Here is a 25,105-nt window from a genome sequence, read left to right as displayed (position 1 = left end):
CCCAAACTGTTGTGAATCTGTGATGTAATCTGAAATGTGTCATACCTTTTTATTGAAGAATACAACATTTGAACAGCTGCGTCAGACAAGGATACGTACCTGTGGATGGTATAGTAGAGCAGCTCATGAAGAAGAAGATACGTACCTGTGGATGGTACAGTAGAGCAGCTCATGAAGACGAGGATACATACCTGTGGATGGTACAGTAGAGCAGCTCATGAAGACCAGGATATGTACCTGTGGATGGTACAGTAGAGCAGCTCATGAAGACGAAAATATGTACCTGTGGATGGTACAGTAGAGCAGCTTATGAAGACGAAGATATGTACCTGTGGATGGTACAGTAGAGCAGCTCATGAAGATGAAGATACATACCTGTCGATGGTACAGTAGAGCAGCTCATGAAGGCGAAGATACGTACCTGTGGATGGTACAGTAGAGCAGCTCATGAAGACCAGGATACGTACCTGTCAATGGTACAGTAGAGCAGCTCATGAAGACCAGGATACGTACCTGTCGATGGTACAGTAGAACAGCTCATGAAGCTTACTGCCTCACAGCTCCAGTGAATTGATTTTGATCCTCTTTGTCTCCAGTTTGAATTTTTTTCCCCCTGTTCCTGTCTGGTTTGCCTTCCGGTGCTCTGCCTCAAACATGTGCGGGTTGGTAGGTTAATTATCCACTGTAAATTGTTCTAATCTGTAGATGAATCTAAAGGGGTTGATGGAAATGTGGCGAGAAAAAAATGGCATAGAGTGTAAATGATTCCTTGATGCTCAGTGTGAACTCACTGTGCTGTTTTACTGTTTTCATTATGACTTTATGTCTCCGTGCCATCATATGAGGAAATGACAATAGGGTCAGGTAAAAAGTGATGTGGAAATGGATTTCAATTTGTTATTTTGAGAGACCATTTGTCATATCCTTAACTATCAGCAAGTTAAATTGGGGGATCAGGACTCGTGGTGCAATGTTTGTAGAAGTGGACTTGAATGACAAATGCTTCCTATCCAGTTCCTTCCTTTCTCTCTGGAATCTCTGCCTTAATTTCCTTGGTATATGCAGTCACCTTCTCCTCCTCCTCCTCATCCTTCCTGTCTAGCAATAGTGAATAACTTCTAAAGGTCAGCAGAAGCCATACAACATGACACTAAACTACTTTTTTCTAACCTATTCCCCTTGAGCAGACTGTAAAATTGTGAACTAAGATTCATTACCTTTACCCATGTTGGGATTTAACAATCACGTTTTCTTAAACTTCAATGAAGATATTTATGATTGGTATTGTAAAGCACTTATTTGTGAAAATTGCAGAGGTAAGACTGTAAGTTTCTCACAATATTACAAGAACTTAGGAACATAAGAACATAAGAAATAGGAACAGGATGAGGCTATCTGCCTATCGAGCCTGTGCCACCATTGAATAAGGTCATGAACTGACCATGGACTCATCTCCACCTACCTGCCTTTTCCCCATAACCCTTAATTCCCCCACTATGCAAAAATCTATCCAACCTTGTCTTAAATATATTTACCGAGATAGCTTCCATTGCTTCACTGGGTAGAGAATTCCACAGATTCACCAGTCTCTGGGAAAAGCAGTTCCTTCTCATCTCCATTCTAAATTAACTCCCCCGAATCTTGAGGCTATGTCCCCTATATCTAGTCTCACCTACCAATGGAAACAACTTCCCTACCTCAATCTTATTGATTTATTTCATGATTTTATATATTTCCATAAGATCTCCTCTCATCCTCTGAATTCCAGTGAGTAGAGTCCCAGGCAACTCAATCCCTCCTCATATTCTAACCCCCTTGTCTCTAGAATCAATCTGGTGAACCTCTTCTGCACCACTTCCAAACCAGTATATCCTTCCTCAAGTAAGGAGACCAGAACGTATGTTCTTATGATACTTGTTTTCTTCACATAAAGAAGGTGAATTGAAGGAAAATATCTGCAAAAAACTATAAGAATAGGAAAGGAGGGAATTAAATTTCCACTTCGGGTATTTGCGGAACCAAAAGCTACAGTTGAGGACGTGTGATAACATGGCAGTTAGCTAACACTTTACAGTGCCAGTTGTAAGATCGGGGCCTGACTTCAACCGCTGTCTGAAAGGAGTTTGTATGTTCTCCCTGTAACCATGTGGGTTTCCTACCACATTCCAATGATGTATGGTTAGGGTTAGTGAGTTGTGGGCATGGTATGTTGGCGCCAGAACCATCACGACATTTGTCGGCTGCTCAACACAATCCTAGCTGATTTGATTTGACACAAATAACATATTTCACTGTATGTTTTGATGTACATATGACAATAAAGCTTATTGTTTTTATCTTTATAAATAAAAGAAGTGCTGGTCAGGCAGTATCTGTGGAAGGAGAAAAGTGACCTTTGTCAGTTCTGTTTCTCTTTCTACAGATGCTCTATGACCTCAGGATGCTTCCAAGAGTTTTTGTTTTATTTCAAATTGCTAGCATCTGCAGATTTTTAAATTTTGACTTAGAATATGATTTTTTTCCCCTCAGACTTCCTTACCCAGAAGGGTTCTGAGACTTTGCAGTTTAAGGAAATAATATGGAAGTTTCAGAGAATAGAATGGAAAAGCAGGGACACTATGAAGTGGTGAGAGGACACTCAAGTGAATCATAAACATAAATCTATTCAATCACTTAACTACTTGTAAAGAATCTGAATCTCCTTTGAACATAAAATACAGAACATTGTATGGCCAAGCTATGTTGATGCCAGAATGTGTAGCAACTCTTGTGGGTTGCCTCCAGAACATCCTCAGGTTGTGTTGGTTGTTAATGCAAACAGCGCATTTCACTATGTTTTGAAGTGCATGTTATAAATAAATAAACTGAATCTGAGTTGAAGATGAACCAAAATATGCTACAAGTAAATGATAAAAACCTAAAGCTATCCGGTTCCTTTCAGAGGAACAATTATACTTTTACATCCGTCTGACTTTCCAATTGCAAACTTGTACCTTGGCCTTGATACATTGATGTATATATAGGCCAAGCAAATGAACATTTTGAGTTATTGAGTTCCATCCTTCAGACAGTAGATTCTTTAGGAGATTTTTTAAAAAATGAAATTTAGTATTTTAAAATGTCATCCTGTTGTTCCTTTTTCAATATAAACAATTTCACTGTATTTTTAATTTGACATTTTCAAACATTGCATTTCACCTTATTTGCTGAAAGAAATATGCTGTCGGCCCTGTTTTCTAGCCAAGTCCCAGCTATCTGTCCTGCCCCTTTCATGATATTACCAGCTTTCACTTTGAATAGCTTAAAAATGTGAAAATTTTGAACTTATTGGGGACTGGAGAAGGCATTAAAAATCAGCAGATTCCGGCTTATGATTTTGCAAATGCTTGAATGTTTCTCAATAATATAATTTGATCTAAGGACTACTTTATAGCTGGCTTTTTATTTGTCTGTTTATGAAGAGAATCCAGTTATAGTCTATATCCCCTGTAAAACTATTGGAGCTTAATCAATATAAGCATGTAGTAAACTGAGAGATAGTTAGAGACTTGCATAATCCACCTTTTCCCTAAACTCCATTCAGTGCCCCAAACAGTCCTTCTAGGTCAGGCAACACTTCACCTGAAAATCTGTTGGGGTTGTCAATTGTCTCTGGTGCTCCCAATGTGACCTCCTCTACGTTGGTAAGACACAATGTAAATTGAGGGACTGTTTTGTTGAGCACCTCTACTCCACTCCACTCCGTCCACCCAAAGCAGAATTTCCCATTGGCCAATCATTTTAATTCGAATCCCTATTCCCATTCTGGCATGTTGGTCCATGTCCTCCTCATTTGCCACAATCAGGCCACTCTCAGCATGGAGGAGCAACGCCTTATATTCCATCCAGGTAGCCTCCAACCTGATGGCATGAAGATCGACTTCTCCTTCTTGTAATTATTTTCACCTGCACTCTTTCACCTCCTATTCCCAACTCTGGCCTCTTATCTCTTCTCCTCACCTGCCAATCACCTCCTCTTGGTGTCCCTCCTTCTTCCCTTTCTCCCATGATCCACTCTCCTCTCCTATCAGATTGTTTCTCCAGCCCTTTACCTTTCCCACCCACCTGGCTTCACCTACCACCTTCTAGCTTGTCCTCCTTCCCCCTCCCACTGCTGATTTATTCTGGTTATCTTTCTCCTTCCTTTTCATTCCTGAAGAAGGGTCTCAGCCTGAAACTTCAACTGTTTATTTATTTCTATAGATGATGCCTGATCTGAGTTCCTTCAGCATTTTATGTGTCTTGCTCTGGATTTCCATCATCTGTAGAATCTCTTGTGTTTATGCACTTGCATCCTTCTGTTTTCATGGTGTTTCTAGTGCAGAGAAATTTAAGCTTATTTATAGAATTTAATTCAAAAACCGGTATGTTGTGTCTGCAGTAACAGTGGAAGTAAATGTATTTGCTGAAATGACAACCTACAGTTTGATTTGAGACCTTGTCCAGCACCGTTGTTATGATCTATTACGCTCAGCTTGCTTTATTTTCAGGGTTTTATTCAGAACGAAGTTCCATTTGAGACATTTTAGAATAACATGTTTTTGAGCTGTTAATTACACACTAATTTCCTCCTAATTTTATAATTACTGAATAAAAGTATTTTTCAAGACATAAAACAGAAACAAACTTTTTGGAAGATAGTGCTGCCCCGGGATTTCTTTCGTATTTGAACACTGATGAACAGATCTTGGTGCGTAATTGTAGTTACAAGCAGAAGAGAATGATGTTTGTAATTATGTTTTGGGTCGAATAGTCTGTTTAATCTGGAGTGAAGTTTGAAAGAATACATTGTGTGACAAATAAAATTAATTTGAAAAAACCCTTGAAATAATCCTTCAAGTTTCAAAATTCAGTTGCACTTTTTTAACTTAAAAAGATCAAATTACTATATGTAAAAATAGAGGGCTATGGGTAACCCTAGGTAATTTCTAAAGTAAGTACATGTTCAGCCCAGCATTATGGGCTGAAGGGCCTGTATTGAGCTTTAGGTTTTCTATGCTTCTATGTAACAGGTCCTTAGTTCTATTCAGTGTGTATTTTTTACTCAACATATATATGCCCTCATCCTCATTCTGAGCCACAGAAAAGGTTTTGTTTGTTTGGAAAAGATCTTAAAGTCTTCGAAAAAGTTCTGATGAAGTGTCTTAAAGCTGAAATATTACCTCTGTTTATCTTTTCTCAGATGCTGCCTGAGCTGATTTCTTTTTTCTCCAGCATATTTGTTTTTATTTCAAATTTTCATCTGCAGTTTAAAAAAAATCGTATGATCTATTCTAACTAATGGATGTATAAATCAAGACATTGTGCACAATTATTGTAAATGTTAAGAGTTAAGCATCAATGTAACTTGTGTGGTATTTCAGACATGGGAATTTTGATGAGCACCAGCTTTTTAATCCAGTAAATATGATACCTACTTGAGTCAGTATATTACTGTCATCTCCTTGGGCAATTGTTCAGGATGAGGATTTTTTGAAATGATAAATGAGGCCAATGTGGGAACCAGAGAATCTTCGAGAGATAGGGATGATGATGTCTGGCATAGTTTGTGACGCAGCCCATTCCTTCCGCCGCCTTTGTGTTTACAGTGCATGGCTTCAAGGTTCTCAATACCATCCTGAATGCTTCTTTTCTACTTTGAGCAGTTATGGACCAGAGATTCCTAGGGGTCAATAAAGATACTATACTTTTTCAAGATGACTTTGAGCACATGTTGAATCTTTCCCCTTGTCTGCGTGGCCATTTCTTCCGGTGATCAATCTCAGAATACTGCATTTGTTTGGAGAGCCTGGTGAGCATACTGCAGCTATTCTGTCCTGAATGATGCAGATGACCATGTGTAGCATGGGTCTAAGTAAAGATGATGTTGATCTGGGACAGCATCCCAATATTGGTCCACTTGTTCTCCCAATAAATTTTGAAGAGTTTTGTTGAAACAGCTTTGGTGGTATTTTTCCCATCAACAAGAGCTTGAACCCTGGGTGAACAGATGCAGTTCTTTCCCCAATACTGAACCTATAATCTCTTTCACATCCCCTTTAATGTGGTGCTGAAACTTCCTTGATTCTCCTACTCTGGTATTGTAACTTCAACATTTCTTTTTGCAGTACTTCAGTTGACACTATTATACTTTACACAATTCTGTTTTTTACTAGTTGCTGAATTTATTGTTGTATTTATTATTACCATGTACAATGTTTACTCTGTGAGCTTCCTTACACTTCTGTGTATCTACCAATAAACTGCTGTGCATTGTCCAGGTATCAGAACCATTCCAGAAGGCAGGTATTGCCACTGCTTGAGTTTGTTCCAGATCTGATTTATTGATCTTCAGGTTCTCAAACATCCTAAGTCTCTGAAGACGTGTAAAAATGGTGGTGATTTTCATCACTAATATCTGCATTTCCTGAGGAGTGGGAAGGGATCCACATGGATTTGCCATGAACCTTCATTGCTGGAGGGCAGCATGTGCAGAGGGGACAGGACCTTTTGTGAATGTTGAATGTGATGCTCCCCTCTCTTGCATGCTTCAGTGGCAGTTTTGATGAAGTCCTGGAGCTCAGTCGCTATGTGTGTGCAGGTGCTTGCATCGTCAGCACACTGCAGAGAAACTACTGAGATTTGGGGAACGTTGGTCGCTGTAGGTTGAACAGCTTGTCATTAGTTCAGAAGATTAGTTCCTGTCCCATAGGAAATTTGTTGGAGGTAAGATGTAATATAGCAACAAGAAATTTGTTTTTGTTTCTGTTTTCTCCACTAGCATATAAACTGTGGTATTATCCAGTAGCCTTGACAATCAAATAATTCTCAGTGAAGACTAGCCTCACGTAAGGCAGCACCATTGCCCCTAGATTATTCTCATTCTTTCTTGACACTGTTATTAATCTGATAACGTAATGCAGGAACCAATAACTTTTTGTACCATAACTGGAGAAGTGAAATAAATTGCAGCTAATGTTTGCTGAAAGTAAACTAACTTGTTGTTTGATTTGTGACCTTGTTCAGTCCAGTTGTTGTGACTCCAGTAGTGACAATGTCTATACTTACTTACAACATAGCAATGCAAATTTTATTGTCAGTGATTCCCTTTATTTCTGTAGTGTGCACTTTTACAGCCTCTTCTTTGGGTATAATAAGTAAATTATCTGCAATTATAAACACTCAAGAACTACTACTATTATTTAACTAAACCTTAAAATGTGATGCCTTGTTGAATGAGAGGTATCTGATTTTTTTTAATGTTCTAAACCATTATCCAGGTTTAATATCTTTTCTGTCCCTAAAATTTTATGTTTACACATTGTCATTCCCTCAGTTAATATCATCTTGCACCTTGCCAACTAAAATGACAGATAAAAATGGTGACATATTAAGATTTGATAGTACTCCCCTGGAGCTTTTACTTCAACCTTGTATGTATGTTCTAATCTTTATGTTCAATCAAATGTTTAAAAATATTGAATATTCAACTTCTCTGTTTCTTAATTTGAACATGTGTGAAATTAGAATGCAAGAAAATAGGAGCAAAATGAGTCCCTTGAGCTTGCCTCACAATTAAATATGATCATGGCTAATTTAGTCTAGGCTTCATCCCTTGTGTGCCATTTCCCCATAGCCCTCAGTTCCTTGATAGTTCAAAAATGTGTCTACCTCTTCTGTAAGTACCACCAGTGATCAAGCCTTCAGAGGCCTCCGAGTCAGGGGATCCCTCAGATTCATCGCATTCTGTGAGAAGTTGTGATGCATGTTTTTAGCTGTCTGCTGCTTATCTTGTAAATGTAATTTGGTCTCTTTCTATGACTTCCTCCCACTAGGCTGGCAACTCGGCAGGTTGTGACATCAGATTTTTGGGTCCCCTGGAACTGAACCTGGGAAACTTTCCTTGTTGTTGCTGCCCTGCACTCTCACTTCACCACAACTAAGAATATTTGATCATTATATTTGGGAAGCCACCACAGGCAGACATTAGATCATTTACAATAAATAGTCTTTAATAACACATTTATTTCAGTATCAGTATAGCATTTCCATGTGAATTGAATTGACTATTACTTACATCCTTCACATACATGAGGAGTAAAAATTTTTACATTATGTTTCTGTCTAAATGTGCAATGTACAATTTATGGTAATTTATAATAAATAGTATGTACAACAGGACAGTCAATATAACATAGAAATACAGTTGTGTCAGCATGAGTTAATCAGTCTGATAGCCTGGTGGAAGTAGCTGTCCCAGAGACTGTTGGTCCTGGCTTTTATGCTATGGTACAGTTTCCCAGATGGCAGCAACTGGAACAGTTTGTGATTGGGGTGACTCGGGTCCCCAGTGATCCTTCGGGCCCTTTTTACACACCTGTGTTTGTTAATGTCCTGAATAGTGGGAAGTTCACATCTACAGATGCGCTGGGCTGTCCGCACCACTCTCTGCAGAGACCTGCGATTGAGGGAAGTACAGTTCCCATACCAGGCAGTGATGCAGCCAGTCAGGATGCTCTCAGTTGTGCCCCTATAGAAAGCTCTTAGGATCTGGGGGCCCAAACCAAACTTTTTCAGCCGTCTGAGGTGAAAGAGGCACTGTTGTGCTTTTTTTCACCACATAATTGCTATGTACAGAGCATGTGAGGTCCTCGGTGATGTTTGTGCCGGGGAGCTTAAAGCTGTTCATCCTCTCAACTTCAGATCCATTGATGTCATTAGGGGCTAGCCTGTCTCAATTCCTCCTGTAGTCCACAACCAGCTCCTTTGTTTTTGAGTCAAACGTACCCAGGAGTTAGAACAAACAGACTTACTGCTTTGCCTTGGATAAATTGTAACAGGAGAACTGGAAGCAGATCCAAACCAAAAATACTTTATAGCCCTTTAATCTGAAATGAAAATGGGTGAATGTCATCAATCTGAAATGTTACTTATGATAGCAACACACACAAAATGCTGGAGGGTGTCAGCGGGTCAGGTAGCATCCGTGGAAATGAATAAACAGTTGACGTTTCGGGCTGTGGTCCTCCTTCAGGGTCACTTTTGTTGCTCTCTCCAGTAACCTGGCATTTCTGGAATTTCCTCCTTTTAAGTTCGAAGTCAATCTTGATTCTTCCAACTTGTTCCGCAGGGAAAGAAAGTAACATGACAATCAAATTGATGGACAGGAGTCTGTGTTCTGGACCATTGATCTAGAGGAAGAAGTTTAAATCCCACCAGGGCAGCAGGAAAATTTAAATTCAAATAATGAAATACACCTGGAATTCAAAAAAAGAAGCTGATCTAAAAAAATTAGTGGACTGTTGTAAAATTCTGTCTGGCTCACGAACATCTTTACCTGTCTGAGCTGTGTGTGTATTTAATTCTTTGATACCTCCTCAGTTTAGAATCAGTTTGTTGTGGACAATAAACGCTAAGAATGGCATTGTTATCTACGTTCAGAAAATGAATGATCAGAAAATAGAATTGTATAACCCTTTCATTTTACTATATACTGTGCTTCATAGAATCACGATATTGTACACCACAGGAGTCCTGGGATACCGATGTCAGCTCTTAAAAGAGCTATGTAATTTCCTTATTCTTTCTTTGATGTCTACAAAACATCTGCCTTCAAGTGTTTGTGTTATTCACTTTTGCCTGTTACTGTTGATAATGCTCGCCCCATCCTTTCAGACAGCGCATCTCATATTGTTGCATCTCACTGTAAAAGTCTTCTTGTGTGACTCAGTTTTTTTTTTACACCAGTTTGTGCCAATGTCTTTGTTTTAATCAATGGTGATGTATTAGTTGTAAGGTCTAAAGTGTCGATGTAACTTTTACCGAAGTATTAACCTTAGACCGTATGTAAAATTATGTTTCAAAAATACATCGGCTTTTATTGATTTTGGAAAGATCTAACAATGAAAGCTCTTTCTCCATTTTTGCATGATACTGGGAAGTATAGTAGGCTGTGGTAATATTGAGTCATTTTTTTTGAACTCTTCATTGGTGGTTGTTTAATTCTGGTGCAAATGTTCGCTGTTTTAGCTTATCTTGGAATTCTAATCATCTGCAAATCATTGACTTTAAAAGTCACATGGCTGGCAACGATCAGGTCCAGCAGTACAGGCTTCTAAATTGCTCTATCAAAATTCCCAACCTTACTAAATCTCTGCCAGTGGGGTCCTTTCACTTTGATTTTTTTTTCATGTGTTGATCTTTCTTGATATGTAACTGTGCCTAATTTTGTTTGATAAAGGTTCTCGCTGACGTGTTTCGCAGTGTTATGCAAGTACAGTAGAATCTTCCAATCCAGCCACTGGGAAATCTGAATTACTTGGTACCATGTAACATTGCCCGCACTCCCTTCTACCTCAGAAGGCTAAAGTTTCTGCTTTTATTTCTGACCCATTGCGGTCGCAGTTCTCAGACTGCCTTCCACAAGTCAGGGCTCTGATCCCACATTCCTTAACATTCACTGCTCTCCCTTCCAGTCAACTTAGGCCACAGTTACCATACTTCCTGCTACTCCCTAGGGCTCTAGTCCCTCACTCCCTTCCACTCTCCAGGATTCTGGTTCCATTTCTTGTTCCACCAACCAAGGTTCCAGTTCTAATGCCTTCTTGCAACTCATCAGGGTCTCAGTTCCCACGATTACTTTTAACTTGCCAGGCTTTGGTTCCTGACCTCCCTTTAACCTCAACTGATTTACTCAGAAATTTATTACAGTGATGTCTAATGACTAAGAAAAGTAAATATATCCAATTGTCCAGAAAATTTACTATCCAGCACCACCAAAGTCCTGAGCTTACTGTATTATTGTTTTACTGTGCAAACTGACATGATTCGTTCTGTGTTTGTAATATAAATAATGCAAATAAGCAAGTAGTTGTGATAATTTTTGATTGTGGTCCTTGTGCTTCACTTTTAGTTGATGGCTGTATCCACAGAGCTGCGGGACCTAAGTTGTTGTCAGCATGTCGCCAGCTAAATGGATGTAACACTGGAGAAGCCAAAATTACACTGGGCTATGACCTTCCTGCAAAACGTGAGTGCCTCATTTTATATTGAGCAGCTGAGTGAAATGTTGTTGATAATCTTTTCATTCGAGCAGGAGATGTCTATGGGAAAGGATTTGGTGTGAAAGCACTATTTGCTTTGACTAGTGAGGTATCTTTACAGTGGAACTGTTTATGTATTTTGTGTTGTGAATTTTCTTCTTGAATGCATCTGTTACAATTAATTAACTCAAAACTTTCCATTTGTAACAAGGTGGGATGTAACTGATAGCAATGTGATTGTGTATCTGCAGTTGAAAGAAAAGATGTACAAATAAAGGCTTTTATCATTGAACCTCCTCCTATATTCTTTATAATCATATCCTTATTCTAATTTAGTTGAAAGGAGTATGCATTTTGAAGTATTTTTGCAGTGAAATACTTATAATTTTCCCAATGGGTATTGAAATATAGACATATATATTGTTTATCTTTTTGTGATGGTAGTCCACTTCATTTGTCAGTATGTTAGTACTGAAATTAATGGTGATGCATGTTGGTTGTATGTATCTATTGAATTTGTTATCCTCTGGCCTATTTTAGATTATTTCAAACATCCTTTTGCTTTCAGGAATGATACCAGGAGCAAATTTATGCTATGCTGTATGTGATATTGGTGAAGCTGTCCTTCTCCTGTGTCTGTTTCAAATTTATCAGAGTGATTTTAAATCAGTTGGTGTAGATTTGTTTAGTTTCAGACTTTCCTGGGGCTGTCATCTTTTAATGCAGCATAAATGACTGAGGTAAACAGTGATTGGCCGTTAATTTTGATTGAAGTGGCATATGACAGAATGTGGCCACCCACATAGTCCATTTGTGTGTGTTCTTTTGGCGCAGAGAAAGCCCTTAATGTGATCAAAATTAACTGGTCTGAAGCTAGATTTATCTGAACTGAGCATTGGAAAATTTTGTCAATGGCTTAGGAATTGGATTTGTCATTTCTACATGTCTGGGCAATGATGATGGAGGTGTTACAACCAGAAAATTGGTTGTAATTCAAAGACCTTTGTGAATTGCATTTGTTAATGGTTAGTGTTAGTGGAAAGACAGCCTCCTTCAGCTTGTCAAAGCTGGAGGAGGTCGTTTTTCCATCTCTGCTTTCCATTCTCACAAACTTCAGATTTTAATCTCTTCACTATTTCAGCCATGCTTTCAGCTACCCAGCTCTAAAGCACAGGGATATTCTTTCTACATGTTTTTCTTCTTCTTCTTCTTTAATCTCTTTTTTTAAAAGACGCTCCTTGAAATATACCTCTCACTTTTCTTTGATGTATGTGAAGTGATTGTTTTGCAAAATCTTATTTGATAATGTTCTTGACGTAGCTCTGGGCGCTTTACTACATTAAAGGCACAATTAAAATGCAAGTAGTTGTTGCCCATAGTTAGATCACTCATTATCAGGAGCACAGTTCATGGCAATTTACAGTCTTTGAGTAAATAATGATATTCTTAGCTAAATCCTGTTAAAGCCTGAACGCAGTCTGAACAAGAATTATTCTGGTCAAGATGGCGCTTGCGTACAATATTCCTTCGATCGACATCTGGATAGATCATGAAACTGTATATTTCACTTTTACATCTTCTACGTTAGTTTTTCATCTTGAATGTGATTCTGCTGGAACCTGTGAATTGCAGTTTAGAGATCGATTGGGTGTTTCAGCGCTTTGCAGTCTCCAAGGGGATTACGGGAGACAGAGGTGGCGAGAAGGTTGTGAGCCGATGTTCAACTCCATCCTGCTTTCGTTACTCGACGTTTAAAGTAATGAGGGAGATTTAAATGCCGGTTGCCTGCCTTTTTATCACTGAGGGATCGCTCTGCATGGAGAGGGGAGACTGCCTTTTATCACTGGTGAGATCGCTCTATTACAGAAAGGGGAGACGGTCTTTAATTGTTGATGAGATTGCTCTGTTACAGAGAGGGAAGGTGTTGTCCAGGTTTTCTGTGTTTTGGATGTGGACTTGGACTGTTGACTTTTTTTTCTAGTCTTATGGTTTTCTTTTGTATTCTGTGTTTTTCACCTGATCTTTCTCGTTTTTTTTGTGTGCAGGGGAGGGGAATTTATTGGTCGATGTGCGTGTTGTCTTTTTGTTGTTTTTTTGTTGGGAGGAGGGACTGGGGGGGTTGATGATTATGCTGCCTTTCTTTCTTGATTTCATGGCTATCTGTAGAAGAAAAATTTCAGAGCTGTGTACTTTGATGATAAATGAATCTTTGAACCTTCAACTAAGTTAGTGTTTTTGCTCAATAAATGAAAAGAAATAAAACACAAATAAATGTGTGAATTGGGAGCATGAGTTAGCCATTTAGCCCTCTAAGATATTGACTGATTAAATTAAATTAAATTAAAGGCATCCATTAGTCTTGCAAGACCATGGATCTGTGCCCTGATAGTCTTCACTCTCCACGACACTAATGTTGTCCAAGGGAAGGGCATTAGGACCCATACAGCATGGCACCAGTGTCGTCGCAGAGCAATGAGTGATAAAGTGCCTTGCTAAAGGACACAACACGTTGCCTTGCCTTGGGCTTGAACTCATGACCTTCAGGTCACTAGTCCAATGCCTTAACCACTTGGCCACGTGCCCACACTGATTAGATTCAAAGATTCAAAGTATCATGGAAACAATGGAAGCGAACAACATCATTCCAAACCAAATTGAGCCCTGAGATCTGAATACCTGGAGCAGCCTGGAGTAGGCCCAAGCCTTGGTCTTAGTTCATTGTATTAGTGGGGCAAATCACCAGAAAGCTCGCAGACATGAAGCACAGTAGCCGGGGCAGTCTCATGGCCTCAGCATTGTGGAGATAGGAGTGAACATCACAGGAAAGCAAGCGAAATCGGCCTGACTCTCACCTTTGGTCACAATACCCTGCCTTTCCAGTCAGTCTGGGCTGGTGTTTAAATTGTCCAAATAACGACAGTGTTTCACGTTAGGACCTTGGCCCCACTGCAGTGAAACGCTCCAAGTCTAGACCTCGCTGCCCCGCGATTCTATCTGTATCTCGTTGCCCAGCCCAAAGCCGTTCTCAATCTCTACAAATTGGCTCAGTGCTTAGAGCGATCCAGCCTCACACTTGGGTCAGTTGGATAGGCACTGAAACTCCTCTGTATCAACTTCTCTTCTCCGAATCGCTTACTTCAACTCTATCTGCGTCATTTTGCAATGCACCAGCGCGGCTCATCACTTGAATTTGCTTTGCCTTAGCTCGCCTCTTCATTGTTTTTGGTGATAGTTTACCACAATTTATTTCACAAAAGGTGTTTTGAGTTGAGTTTCTTGCCTTTTGAACTACCAGTGAGCTGTTGCTTGCCTTCGGTGGCGCCATCTTAAACCAGATGTAACTTGAATGCTGCTTTCTCACATACGCAGTAAACTTCTTTTGCTTCCACTTGCCTGAAAGCATTCATGTTCCTCAGGACCTTGCACGTTTCAGTCAAGAATTGTTTCATGGCAGAAAATCTTAAGCCTTTTTGATGAAATTGCACTGGAACTCTGGCATGAGAAATTGGAAAATCAATCAGGACCTGGATTCCTGGCTTTTTGTCAGAAGAGTGTGAGTTCCTGATGGTTTGTGTGGTTGGACATGGCCAGTCTTTCTCTATCAGTCTTTTAATACAGTGGTAGGGGTTTGAGGGCTTACAAATATGGAATTCACTGCTTCTCAAACAATCAGAGGAATCACGTGGATTTCTGGTTGTTTTGTACAAATGGAAAGAAAAATTGAACTTGTCCCTTCACCAACCTTGATGTTCTGCAGTATTTTGAATCAGTTAAGTTTTTAAGTCTCATTTACTGTTTCAAAATATTAAATATATAACACTACAGCACAGGGACAGGCTCTTCAGCCCACTCTGTTGTGCCAAACCAATGAAATTAATTCTCAAATGGCTAACTAAACTAATCACTGCTGCCTGCACAATGTTCAGATCCTTCCATTTTCCTCATATTCATGTGCCTATCTAAATGTCTCTTAAAGTATTCTAAAGCTTCTGTCAATACCACCTTTCTAAGTAACCACCACTCTGTTTTTTAAAAAAAAACTTGCCCTCATATTTCCTTTGAAATTACCCCCTCACCTGAAATGCATGCCCTCTGGTATTTAGACATTCCAACCCCTGGAAAAAGATATTGTCTATTTAGTCTATGTATTTCTCTCCTAATCTTAGAAATCTCTGTCAGATCTCCCCTCAGCCTCTGTTGCTCCAGAGAAAACAACCCAATTTTGTTCATCCAGTCATTATAGCACATGCTCTCTAATCTAGGCAATGTCCTGGTAACCTCTTTCTGTACCCTCTCCAAAGCCTCAACATCATTCCTATAATGGGGCAACCAGAATTGTATGCAATACTCCAAGTGCAGCCTAACTAAAGTTTTTAAAGCTCTAATACAGCTTCCTGACTTTTAAACTCAATGCCTTGACGAATAAACACAAGCGTGCCATGCCATGTGCCTTCTTCACTACTCTAGCAACCTTTGTAACCACTTTCAGGGAGCTATGAACTTGGTTCCCATGATCCCTCTGCTCATAAACACTCTTAAGGATCTTTCCCTAAACAGTGTACTGTCTCTTTACATTTGACCTTCCAAGGTGCAACATTTCCACTTTTGTCTGGGTTCAAAGTTCAATGTAAGTTTTATTATTGTCACCATATACAACACTGAGATTCACTTTCTATGGGCAGACTCAACAGGTCGACAGCAGGACCAATGAAAGACCAGCCATAGTGCAGAAGACAACAAACTGTGCAAATATAAATAAATAGCAATAAATAATGAAGACGTGAGGTAATGAGGTAAGGAGTACTTAAAGTGACATCATTGGTTATGGGAACATTTCAATGATGGGCAGGTCAGTGTAGTTATCCCTTTAATTCAAGAGCCTGATTGTTGAGGGATGGTAACTGTTCTTGAACCTGGTGGTGCAAGTCCTGAGGCTCTTGTACCTTCTACTTAATGGCAGCAGCAAGAAAAGAGCATATTCAGGGTGGTGGGGATCTTTGATGGATGCTGCTTTCCTACGACAGCATTTCATGAAGCTGTGCTCAGCGTTTGGGAGGGCTTTACCCATGATGTACTGGGCTGAATCCACTTTTTTTTTGCAGGATTTTCTGTTCAAAGGCATTGGTGTTTTCAAGCCAGGTCATGATGCATCCAGTCAATACACTCACCACCATACATCCATAGAAGTTTGTTAAAGTTTTAGATGCCATGCCGAATCTCTGCGGACTCCGAAGGAAGTAGAGGTGCTGCCGTGCTTTATTCGCAATTGCATTTAGGTGCTGGATCCAGGATGGATCCTCTGAATAGTACCAGCTGGAAATCCAACGTTGCTAGCTCTGTCCACCTCTGATCCTCCTATGATGACTGACTTATGGACCTCTGGGTTTCCTCTCCTGAAGTCTACAATCAGCCCCTTGGTCTTGCTGACATTGAGTGAGAGGTTGTTGCCACTCAGCCAAATATCCATGTGCCATTTCTCCACCCATATCTGCAACTGATCTATATCCCACACTTCTTTGCCGGTCTTCTACATTTTCCATAACATCACCATTATTTGTATCCTCTGCAAACTTACCAACCCACCCTTCTACACTTTCATCAAGGTCACTTGTATACAAAGTTCAAAGTACATTTATTATCAAAGTACAATTGCGTCACCATGTACAGCCTTTAGATTCATTTTCTTACAGGCATTCACAGTAAATCCAGGAAGCACAGTAAAATCAGTGAAAAATTGTGCCCTACAGGATGGACAATCAATGTGTAAAAGACAACAAATGGTGGAAGTACAAAAAGTAAGAAAAATAATAAATAAGTGAGTAATAAATATTGAGGACATGGTATGAAGAGTCCTTGAAAGTGAGCCTGTATGTTTGGGAACAGTTCAGCAATGGCATGAGTAAAGTTATTCCCTCTGTTTCAAGAACTTGATGGCTGAAAGTAATAACTGTTCCTGAAGCTGGAGGTACGGGTCCTGAAGTTCCTGTACCCTCTTGCTGATGACAGCAGCAAAAAGAGAGCATGGCCTCGATGGTGAGAGTCACTGATTGTACTTTCCTGCAGCAACATTTCGTGTAGGTGTGCTCAGTGGTGGACTGGACTTTCCCCTTCATGGACTGGGCAGTATCCGCTACTTTTTCTAGGCAATTCTGTTCAAGGGCATTTCTGTTTCCCTACCAGATCATGATGCAGTCAGTCTGGATACTCTCCACTGTACATCTATAGAAATTTGTCAAAGTTTTAGATGCCATACCAAATCTTCGGAAACTTCTGAGAAAGTAGAGGTGCTACTGTGTTTTCTTCATAAAGGCAATTACCTACTGGACCCAGGACAGATCCTCTCAAATGATAACACCACATAAATTTTGACCCTCTCCACCTCTCATACCCATTGGAGGCTCATTGAACTCAGGTTTCCTCCTCCTGAAGTCAATAATCAGCTCTTTGGTTTTGTTAACATAGAGTGAGAGATTGTTGTTGTGGCACCACTCAGTCTCTCCCCATATGTTGATTCATCACCACCTTTTGATTTGGCCAATGATAGTGGTGTCATCAGCAAACTTAAATATAGCATTGGAGCTGTCTGTGCTTGCATTCACACTCAGATTATAAAGTGAGTAGAGCAGGGGGCTAAGCACACAGCTTTGTGGTGTACCTGTGCTGATAGAGATTGTGGAGGAGATGTTGTTGCCAATCCAATTGACTGGGGTCTGTAAGTGAGGAAATCCAGGATCCAGTTGCACAAGGACATACTGAGGCATCTTTGTTACACACACAAAATGCTGGAGGAACTCAGCACGCCAGGCATCATTTTTGGAAAAGAGTACAGTTGATGTTTTGGGCTGAGACCCTTCATCAGGACTGGAGAAAAAATGATGAGTCAGTGTGAGAAGGGGAATCTGAGAGGAGAGGACAGGCGGCCATGGAAGAAAGAAGGGGGAGGAACATCAGAGGGAGGTGTAGGGCAGATGAGGAGATAAGGAGGTAAGGTGAAAGAGGGGAATGGGAGAATGGTGAAGGGCGTGGGCAGGTCATTAACAGAAGTTCGGAAAATCGATGTTCATGCCATCAAGTTGGAGTCTACCCAGACAGAATATAAGGTGTTGCTCCTCCAACTTGCGTGTGGCCACATCATGACAGTAGAGGAAGCCGTGGACTGACATGTCGGAATGAGAATGGGAAGTAGAATTAAAATGGGTGGCCACTGGAAGATCCTGCTTTTTCAGGCGGATGGAACGTAGGGGCTTGGCGAAATGGACTCCCAATCTACGTCAGGTCTCACCGATATACAGGAGGCCACGCTGGGAGTATCAGTTACAGTAGATGACCTCAGCAGACTCACAGGTGAAGTGTTGCTTCAACTGGAATGACTGTTTGGGGCCCTGAATGGTAGTGAAGGAGGAGGTGTAGAGGCAGGTGTAGATCTTGTTCTGCTTGCAAGGATAAGTGCCAGGAGGGGAATCAGTGGGGAGGGATGAATGGACAAGGGAGTTATTTAGGGAGCGATCCTTGTGGAAAGCAGAAAGTTGGGGGGGGGAAGGTAAATGTGTGCTTGGTAATGGGATTTCAATGGAGATGGCAGAAGATATGGAGAATTATGTGACAGAGAAAGTGGGATCTCCCAGTGGCCACCGATTTTAATTTCACTTCCCATTCCCATTCCGACACGTCAGTCCATGGCCTCCTTTACTGTCACGATGAAGCCACATTCAGATTGGAGGAGCAACACCTTATATTCCATCTGAGTAGCCTCCAACCTGATGGCATGAACATTGATTTTGTGAACTTCCAGTAATGCTCCCCCCACCTCACCATTCCCCATTTCGATTTCCCTCTCTCACCTTGCCTCCTAACCTGCACATCACCTCCCTCTGGGGTGCTCCTCCCTCTTTTCTTTCTTCCATGGATTTCTGTTCTCTCTGATTAGATTTTCCCTTCTCCAGCCCCTTCTCTTTCATCAATCAACTATTACCTTGTGTTTCTTCCTCCCCTCCACACACAACCTTCTAACTCAGACTCCTCATTATATTTTCTCCAGTCCTGATGAAGGGTCCTGGCCTGAAACGTCGACTGTACTCTTTTCGATAGATGCTACCTGGCTTACTAAGTTCCTCCAGCATTTTGTGTGTGTTGCTTGGATTTCCAGCATCTGCAGACTTTCTCTTATTGTTGCATCTTTGTTGCCTAGATGTTCCAGGGTAGAGTGATGAGCCAATGAAATGCCATCTCCTGCTGACCTGTCGTGATATTAGGCGAATTGGAGTGAATCCAAGTTGCTTCTCAGGCAGGAATTGTTTCATCATTAACCTCTCATATCACCTCAAGACAGTGGATGCCAGTGCTATTGGTTGATAGTCATTGAGGCAGGTTACCATGTTTTTCTGGCATCAGAAACAGCAGAGGTACCAGTGCAGATCCTTGAAGAATGCCACTAATCACAGATCTCCAGCAAGAGGGACTTCACTGCTATTGTGATTATGGCTGTATACTTTCCCCGCAGTGCTAATGCTGGGGAAGTGCTGCATGAGCTCTACAGCACCATCAGCGATTCGCAAACCACGCACTGAAGGGTTCCTTATTGTTGCTGGCAAGTTCAAGCAGGCTAATTTAAAAACAGTCCTGCTTAAATTCTCTCAGTATGTTGACTTTGCTACCGGAGGTGAGAATACTGATTAATACCAACATCCCTGGTGCATACATGACCTCCCCCTGGATTCTGTGATTACTTATCTGTTATGCTAATTCCTGCATACTGACCACTGATTAAATGCAAAGGGATCTAAAACCCTGGTCAGAAGGAGCAACTTCAGCATTGTGGGACTGTTTTGAAAACACCAACTGAAGCATGTTCAGGGCGGTGGCTGCCTATGACCGTCACATTAACCATAGACCATAAGACGTAGGAGCAGAATTAGGCTATTCAGCCCATTGAGCCTGCTCTGAACATCGATGTGATAATGGTGATAACATTGAATATACGAGATCTGTGACTGGCAACATAGAGAAGTGCATTGAGGACGTCACCATTATTAAACGTATCTCTGAGAGGGCAAACAAGAAGCCATGGCTGATAACGGAGGTAGGGCATGGCCGAGAGATCGGGATGTTGCTTTCAGTTTGGGAAGTTAGACAGCTCTCAGGTCAGCAAGTCCTCTGCTTTTCCATGCCATCCGGAAGACAAACCAAGGTTATTCACAAAAAATATACCACCATTTCTGTGACACCAGAGACATGAGGCACATGTGGCAGGGCATTAAGACCATAACGAACTACAGTCCACCCTGCACATCAACAACCGTGACACGTCTCTTCCTGATCGGCTGAATGTCCTTTGCACTGGGTTTGATGCATGGAAAGAGGAGGAAGGTCTGCTTCCACCTGAGGAGCAGGCACTCCATCTGCCCACAGCAGTTTTAGAAAGATGCTAGCCAGGGTCAACCCACGTAAAACTGCAGGTCCTGATAACATACCTGATGAGGTGCTGAGGACTACGCAGACCAAATAACAGAGTTTCCAACAGATATCTTCAGCATTCTCTCTAGTATAGCCCACTGTCTCTTCAGGCTTCAAGGCCGTTACCATCACCCCGGCGCCCAAGATGGCAACAGTAACCTGCCTCAACAATTACTGTCCCATGGCACTGACCTCAACAATAACGAAGTGCTTTGATGGCTGGTCATGGATCATATTAAACCCCATCTTCCTGCTATACCAGACTCTTCCAGGTTGATAATCGCTCAAGTCGATCCACTGATGATACTATAGCCTCTGCACTCCAATCCATCCTGTTCTACCTGGAAAACGGTGCATCATGTGTCAGGATCCTATTTCTTGACTTCAACTTGGCAGTTAATGTGATCATCCCTTGGAAGCCGGTAGGTAAATTGTCCTCATTGGGTCTCAACACTTTTCTCTGTAACTGGATCCGAGACTTCTTGACAGAAAGGCTCCAGTCAGTATGCGTTGTCAGAAACATCTCCAACTCCATCATGCTGAGCACTGGCGATTCCAAGGGCTGAGTGCTCAGACCGCTGGTGTTCATGCTGCTAATTCAGGACCCCCCCCCCACTAGATGCAGTTCACACCAAATCATCAGGTTCTCAGATGAAACAATGGTAGTTGGCCTCATCAACAACAATAACAAGTGGCATACAAGGTGGAGGTAGAGCAGCTGGTAGCACAACTTGAGTCTCAACATGGACAAGACCAAGTAGGTGACTGTGGATTTTAGGAAGGTGCAGGCTGACCACTTCTCACTGTATATACATTTCTGGCCTCTTTATAATCCTCAAGGACTGTGTTTCATTCTAGCTTCGTAAGCTTTATGTGCTTTTCCTTTTTCTTTTGAACTAAATTCATCACCTTTCTCGACATCCAAGGTTCTCTTACCTTGCCATTTTTGTCCTTCCTTATTGTACTCTGTGCATTTTGACTTTAAACATCCTCCACATTCAGATGTGGGCTTGCTGAAAAAAAAACTTCCCAATCAAGTCAAGTTAAGTTTACTGTCATTTAACTGTATACATGTACACTGTCAAATGAGACAATGTTTCTCTGAACCATGGTGTAAACTACTGTGCATACCACTGTGCATAACACAGATAACACTTAATAACTTATTAAGGATGGAATCTACAGATGGATTACACACAAGTAAACTAAAGTGCATAAATTTAATATTGTAAGGTACATAACAGATTATCCAGTGACACTTTCAATGTGATATGGTAGGGAGTTCAGAAACTGTTTCCCATCCTCACTGTTCTTGTTTTGATGCATTGGAGTCTCCTGCCTGATTTTGGAAAGTCAAAGAGGATACTGGATGGATGAGTGGGATCCTTGATAATGCTAAGGACCCTGCGTGCACAGCACTCCTAATAAATGTCCCCGATAGATGGTAGGGAGACTCCTATGACTCTCTCAGCCATTCTCACAGACCTTTATAGAGACTTTGGGTCCGATGCTCAGCTGTTGCCGTACCAGATGGAGATGCAACTTGTCAGGATGCTCTCAATAGTGTTCCTATAAAATATAGTTAAGATGGGGGGTGGGATGGGAAACAATGTTGAAGTGCAATGAATCTATCAAGTACAATAAGCTGATAAGGAAACACAATAAAATCCCACATGCCTGGTAATCTGATGCCATTACATGATGCCTTAATTACCGAGGATGCAGGATGTTGAGTAAGTTCGAGTAAGTAGCAATGAGGGGAATAAGTTCGATGGGATGTCAGATATATCCGAGGGGAAAAATTAGATTTTTGTTTTAATTCCAGGTTAACTACTAGACAATATTGTTGCCAACAGGCAGAGAATGTGGTTTCCCTCACATTTATGCCAAAGGCAATTTCCCTATTTTGCTAGTGAGGTAATTAGTATGCTTGGTGAGCATACATTTCTCCCTACACCCCTAACCGTTCACTGTCAGGAAAGCAAAGTTCTGGAGAAAGAGAAGTATGGAATTAATTAGACTAATCCAACTAAAGAATGTGATACTAACCCCATGATTAAAAAACCACTACTACTGTTTCATTACCCAATAATTCTGACAGGAAGCTACACTTTTTTAGTCTATGGCTACAGGTCCAACAGCATACCCGTAGGCAACACTGGTTGCTGCAATATTTGGAATCCTTGGCTAGTTTCATCGAGCCTACAGAATGTACTACCTGGTCTAATAGCAGCCTAGGTTATATTTGGGAATTTAAATGAGTATTTGTATGTTCCTTAGTCCCACAATAATTAATTTGAACTTGCCTGCAAAACTGTTTTTCAGCTGAAACTCAGAAGATACTAACTGGGTTGTTTAATTGAACTTCTATGCTCTAGTCAACTTATATATTGAAAATGATAGCCAAGTGAAAGACATGAGTCCATTATTCCTTCAGCAGAATACTCAGTGGAAAAATAAAGAAAGTCCCACATTCACTGCAATGGAGCAGTCTTGGTTACACATTGATATCGATAATGCATCTGGACTATTGGAGTCTAGGTCAAGACAGAGAATCTGGTGTCTATTATCTGAGATAGCACAGCCAACAAGCTGCACACTGCTTCACTTCCCTGGTCTAGTTAACAGAGTAGTACAACTGCTCTAAATGTTTCCCAGGTCCCAGGAACCACCATACAAATAATAAATATCAATCTCTTGAAAACTTTGGGGATCAGCTGTGGAGTTTTAAATCCAGCACAGCTCGACTACTAGCCCACATAGAATATCGTGATGTTCATCAAGAAAACATTCTCCTGAAAGAACGTCTCCGCTTGAAGCCAACAGAGCACTCCCACGGGCAAAGAACCTTAAATAGATTTCCCCTGCAGATCTGTCAGAAACCTCACTCTACCATCCGAAACACAGTACTACTCTGAAAGCTAATAACAGTCCCGTCTCCCTGCAGTACACCACCTGGTTAACCACAAGCATAATCAGGAGTAAAGCTAGTAACTGATATGAGTGCTAACATTCCAAGCTTTAACTTTCTGGGTAAAATCTGCATGGTCTTCAACCACTTGCAGACAGATCAGGAGTAATGTAATGATTGTGACAGTGGCCACCCGTATCAGTCTGTCATTCAAATGCTGAACTTCAGCCTTGTGAGAACCATTTCTGGTTGCATCAGTCAGTCACGCTGCCCAAAAATGGGGTAGTGTTGTAAACAATATGTCAATACCTCCAGTTTTTGCTGATCTTGCTTTTGAAGCATGTGGCTGTGACTCAGTGGGTATGAATATACTTACAGATGAAAGGCTGTCCCGTTTCAGGGGCTTGAGCTAAACATCCGGAATAGCCTGAAGTGCAGCACTGAAAGATGAGTAACTTTTCAGGTAAGAAGAAAGTGGCCAGGAAATCCCTCTTGTGTAGCCTGCAAAACAGTAACCCTGGAGCCAATATCACTGAGATGTTTACAGAAACCTGTTACGTGCAAACAATCAGTATGTTTCTTACATTCCAACACCGTCCACTCTTAAACTTATTTGGTTAGCTCTGAAGAGGTTTCATATTTTGGAACTGTGAAGGATATCTTGGATACAAAGTTGTTCAAAGTTGTAAGATTAGTCAGCTCCATCATGGGTACTAGCCTTCATAGTATCCAAACCATCTTCAAGGAGCGATGCCTTAGGAAGTCAGATGTCCATCATTAAGGACCCCTACAACTCAGGACGTGGCCTCTTCTAATTGTTTCCATCATGAAGGAGGTACAGAAGCCTGAAAGCGCACACTCAGTGATTCAGGAATGGCTTCTTCCCCTTTGGCATCCAATTTCTAAATGGACATTGGACCCATGAACACTACCTCACTTTTTTTAAATTTCTGTTTTTGCATGACTTATCTTAGCTTAACTATTTAATATGCATATACAATGGTGTTAGAAAGTTTGTGTACCCTGTGGAATTTTCTCCTCTTCTGCATAAATATGACCTAATATGTGATTAGATCTTCATGTAAGTCCTAAAATGAGATAAGGAGAACCCAATTAAATAAATAATACAAAAAACATTATACTTGTTCGTTTGTTTATTGAGAAGAATTATCCAATATTACATGTATTTGTTGGAAAAAGCATGTGAACCTCTAGGATTATCAGTTCATTTGAAGTGGAAATTAGAGTCAGTGTTTCAATCAATGCGATGACAATCAGGAGTGAGTGTGGCAGACCCTGACCTATTTAAAGAACATAAACTTGGGTCTTCGTTATCAAAGTCTGTCTTCACCACACAGGTTTTTGGAAGTGTACCTCAGAAAACAAATTGTTGATGCTCACCTGGCTGGAAAAGGATACAAACCCATTTCTAAAGAGTTTGGACTCCACCAATCCACTGTCTGGCCTGTGATGTACAAATGGAGGAAATTAATTACCATTGTTACTCTCCCCAGGAGTGGTCGACAATTAAAAATCACTTCAAGGGCTAAGTAATATTCCAAGAAGTGATAAAGAACCCCAGGGTAACATTTAAGGAACAACAGGCCTCTCTTGCATTGGTTAATGTCAGTGTTTATGAGTATACCATCAGGCAAACACTGAACAACAATGGTATGCAAGG

At 40.8% G+C, this 25,105-nt stretch overlaps 1 protein-coding gene across 1 annotated transcript in view; it reads left to right on the top strand.

The window, feature by feature from the left end:
* macrod2 (mono-ADP ribosylhydrolase 2) overlaps window positions 1-25,105 on the top strand; it is a 1,223,981-nt gene that overhangs the window by 379,946 nt on the left and 818,930 nt on the right. Inside the window, exon 5 of the mRNA XM_072265467.1 lies at window positions 10,931-11,047. Coding sequence (XP_072121568.1) covers window positions 10,931-11,047 — 117 coding nt within the window. The remainder of the gene's footprint in view (window positions 1-10,930; window positions 11,048-25,105) is intronic.

The sequence above is a fragment of the Mobula birostris genome, chromosome 8 (genome assembly GCF_030028105.1).
Source record: "Mobula birostris isolate sMobBir1 chromosome 8, sMobBir1.hap1, whole genome shotgun sequence".
Taxonomy (NCBI): Eukaryota; Metazoa; Chordata; class Chondrichthyes; order Myliobatiformes; family Myliobatidae; genus Mobula; species Mobula birostris.
This window is presented reverse-complemented; position numbering and strand designations above follow the sequence as displayed.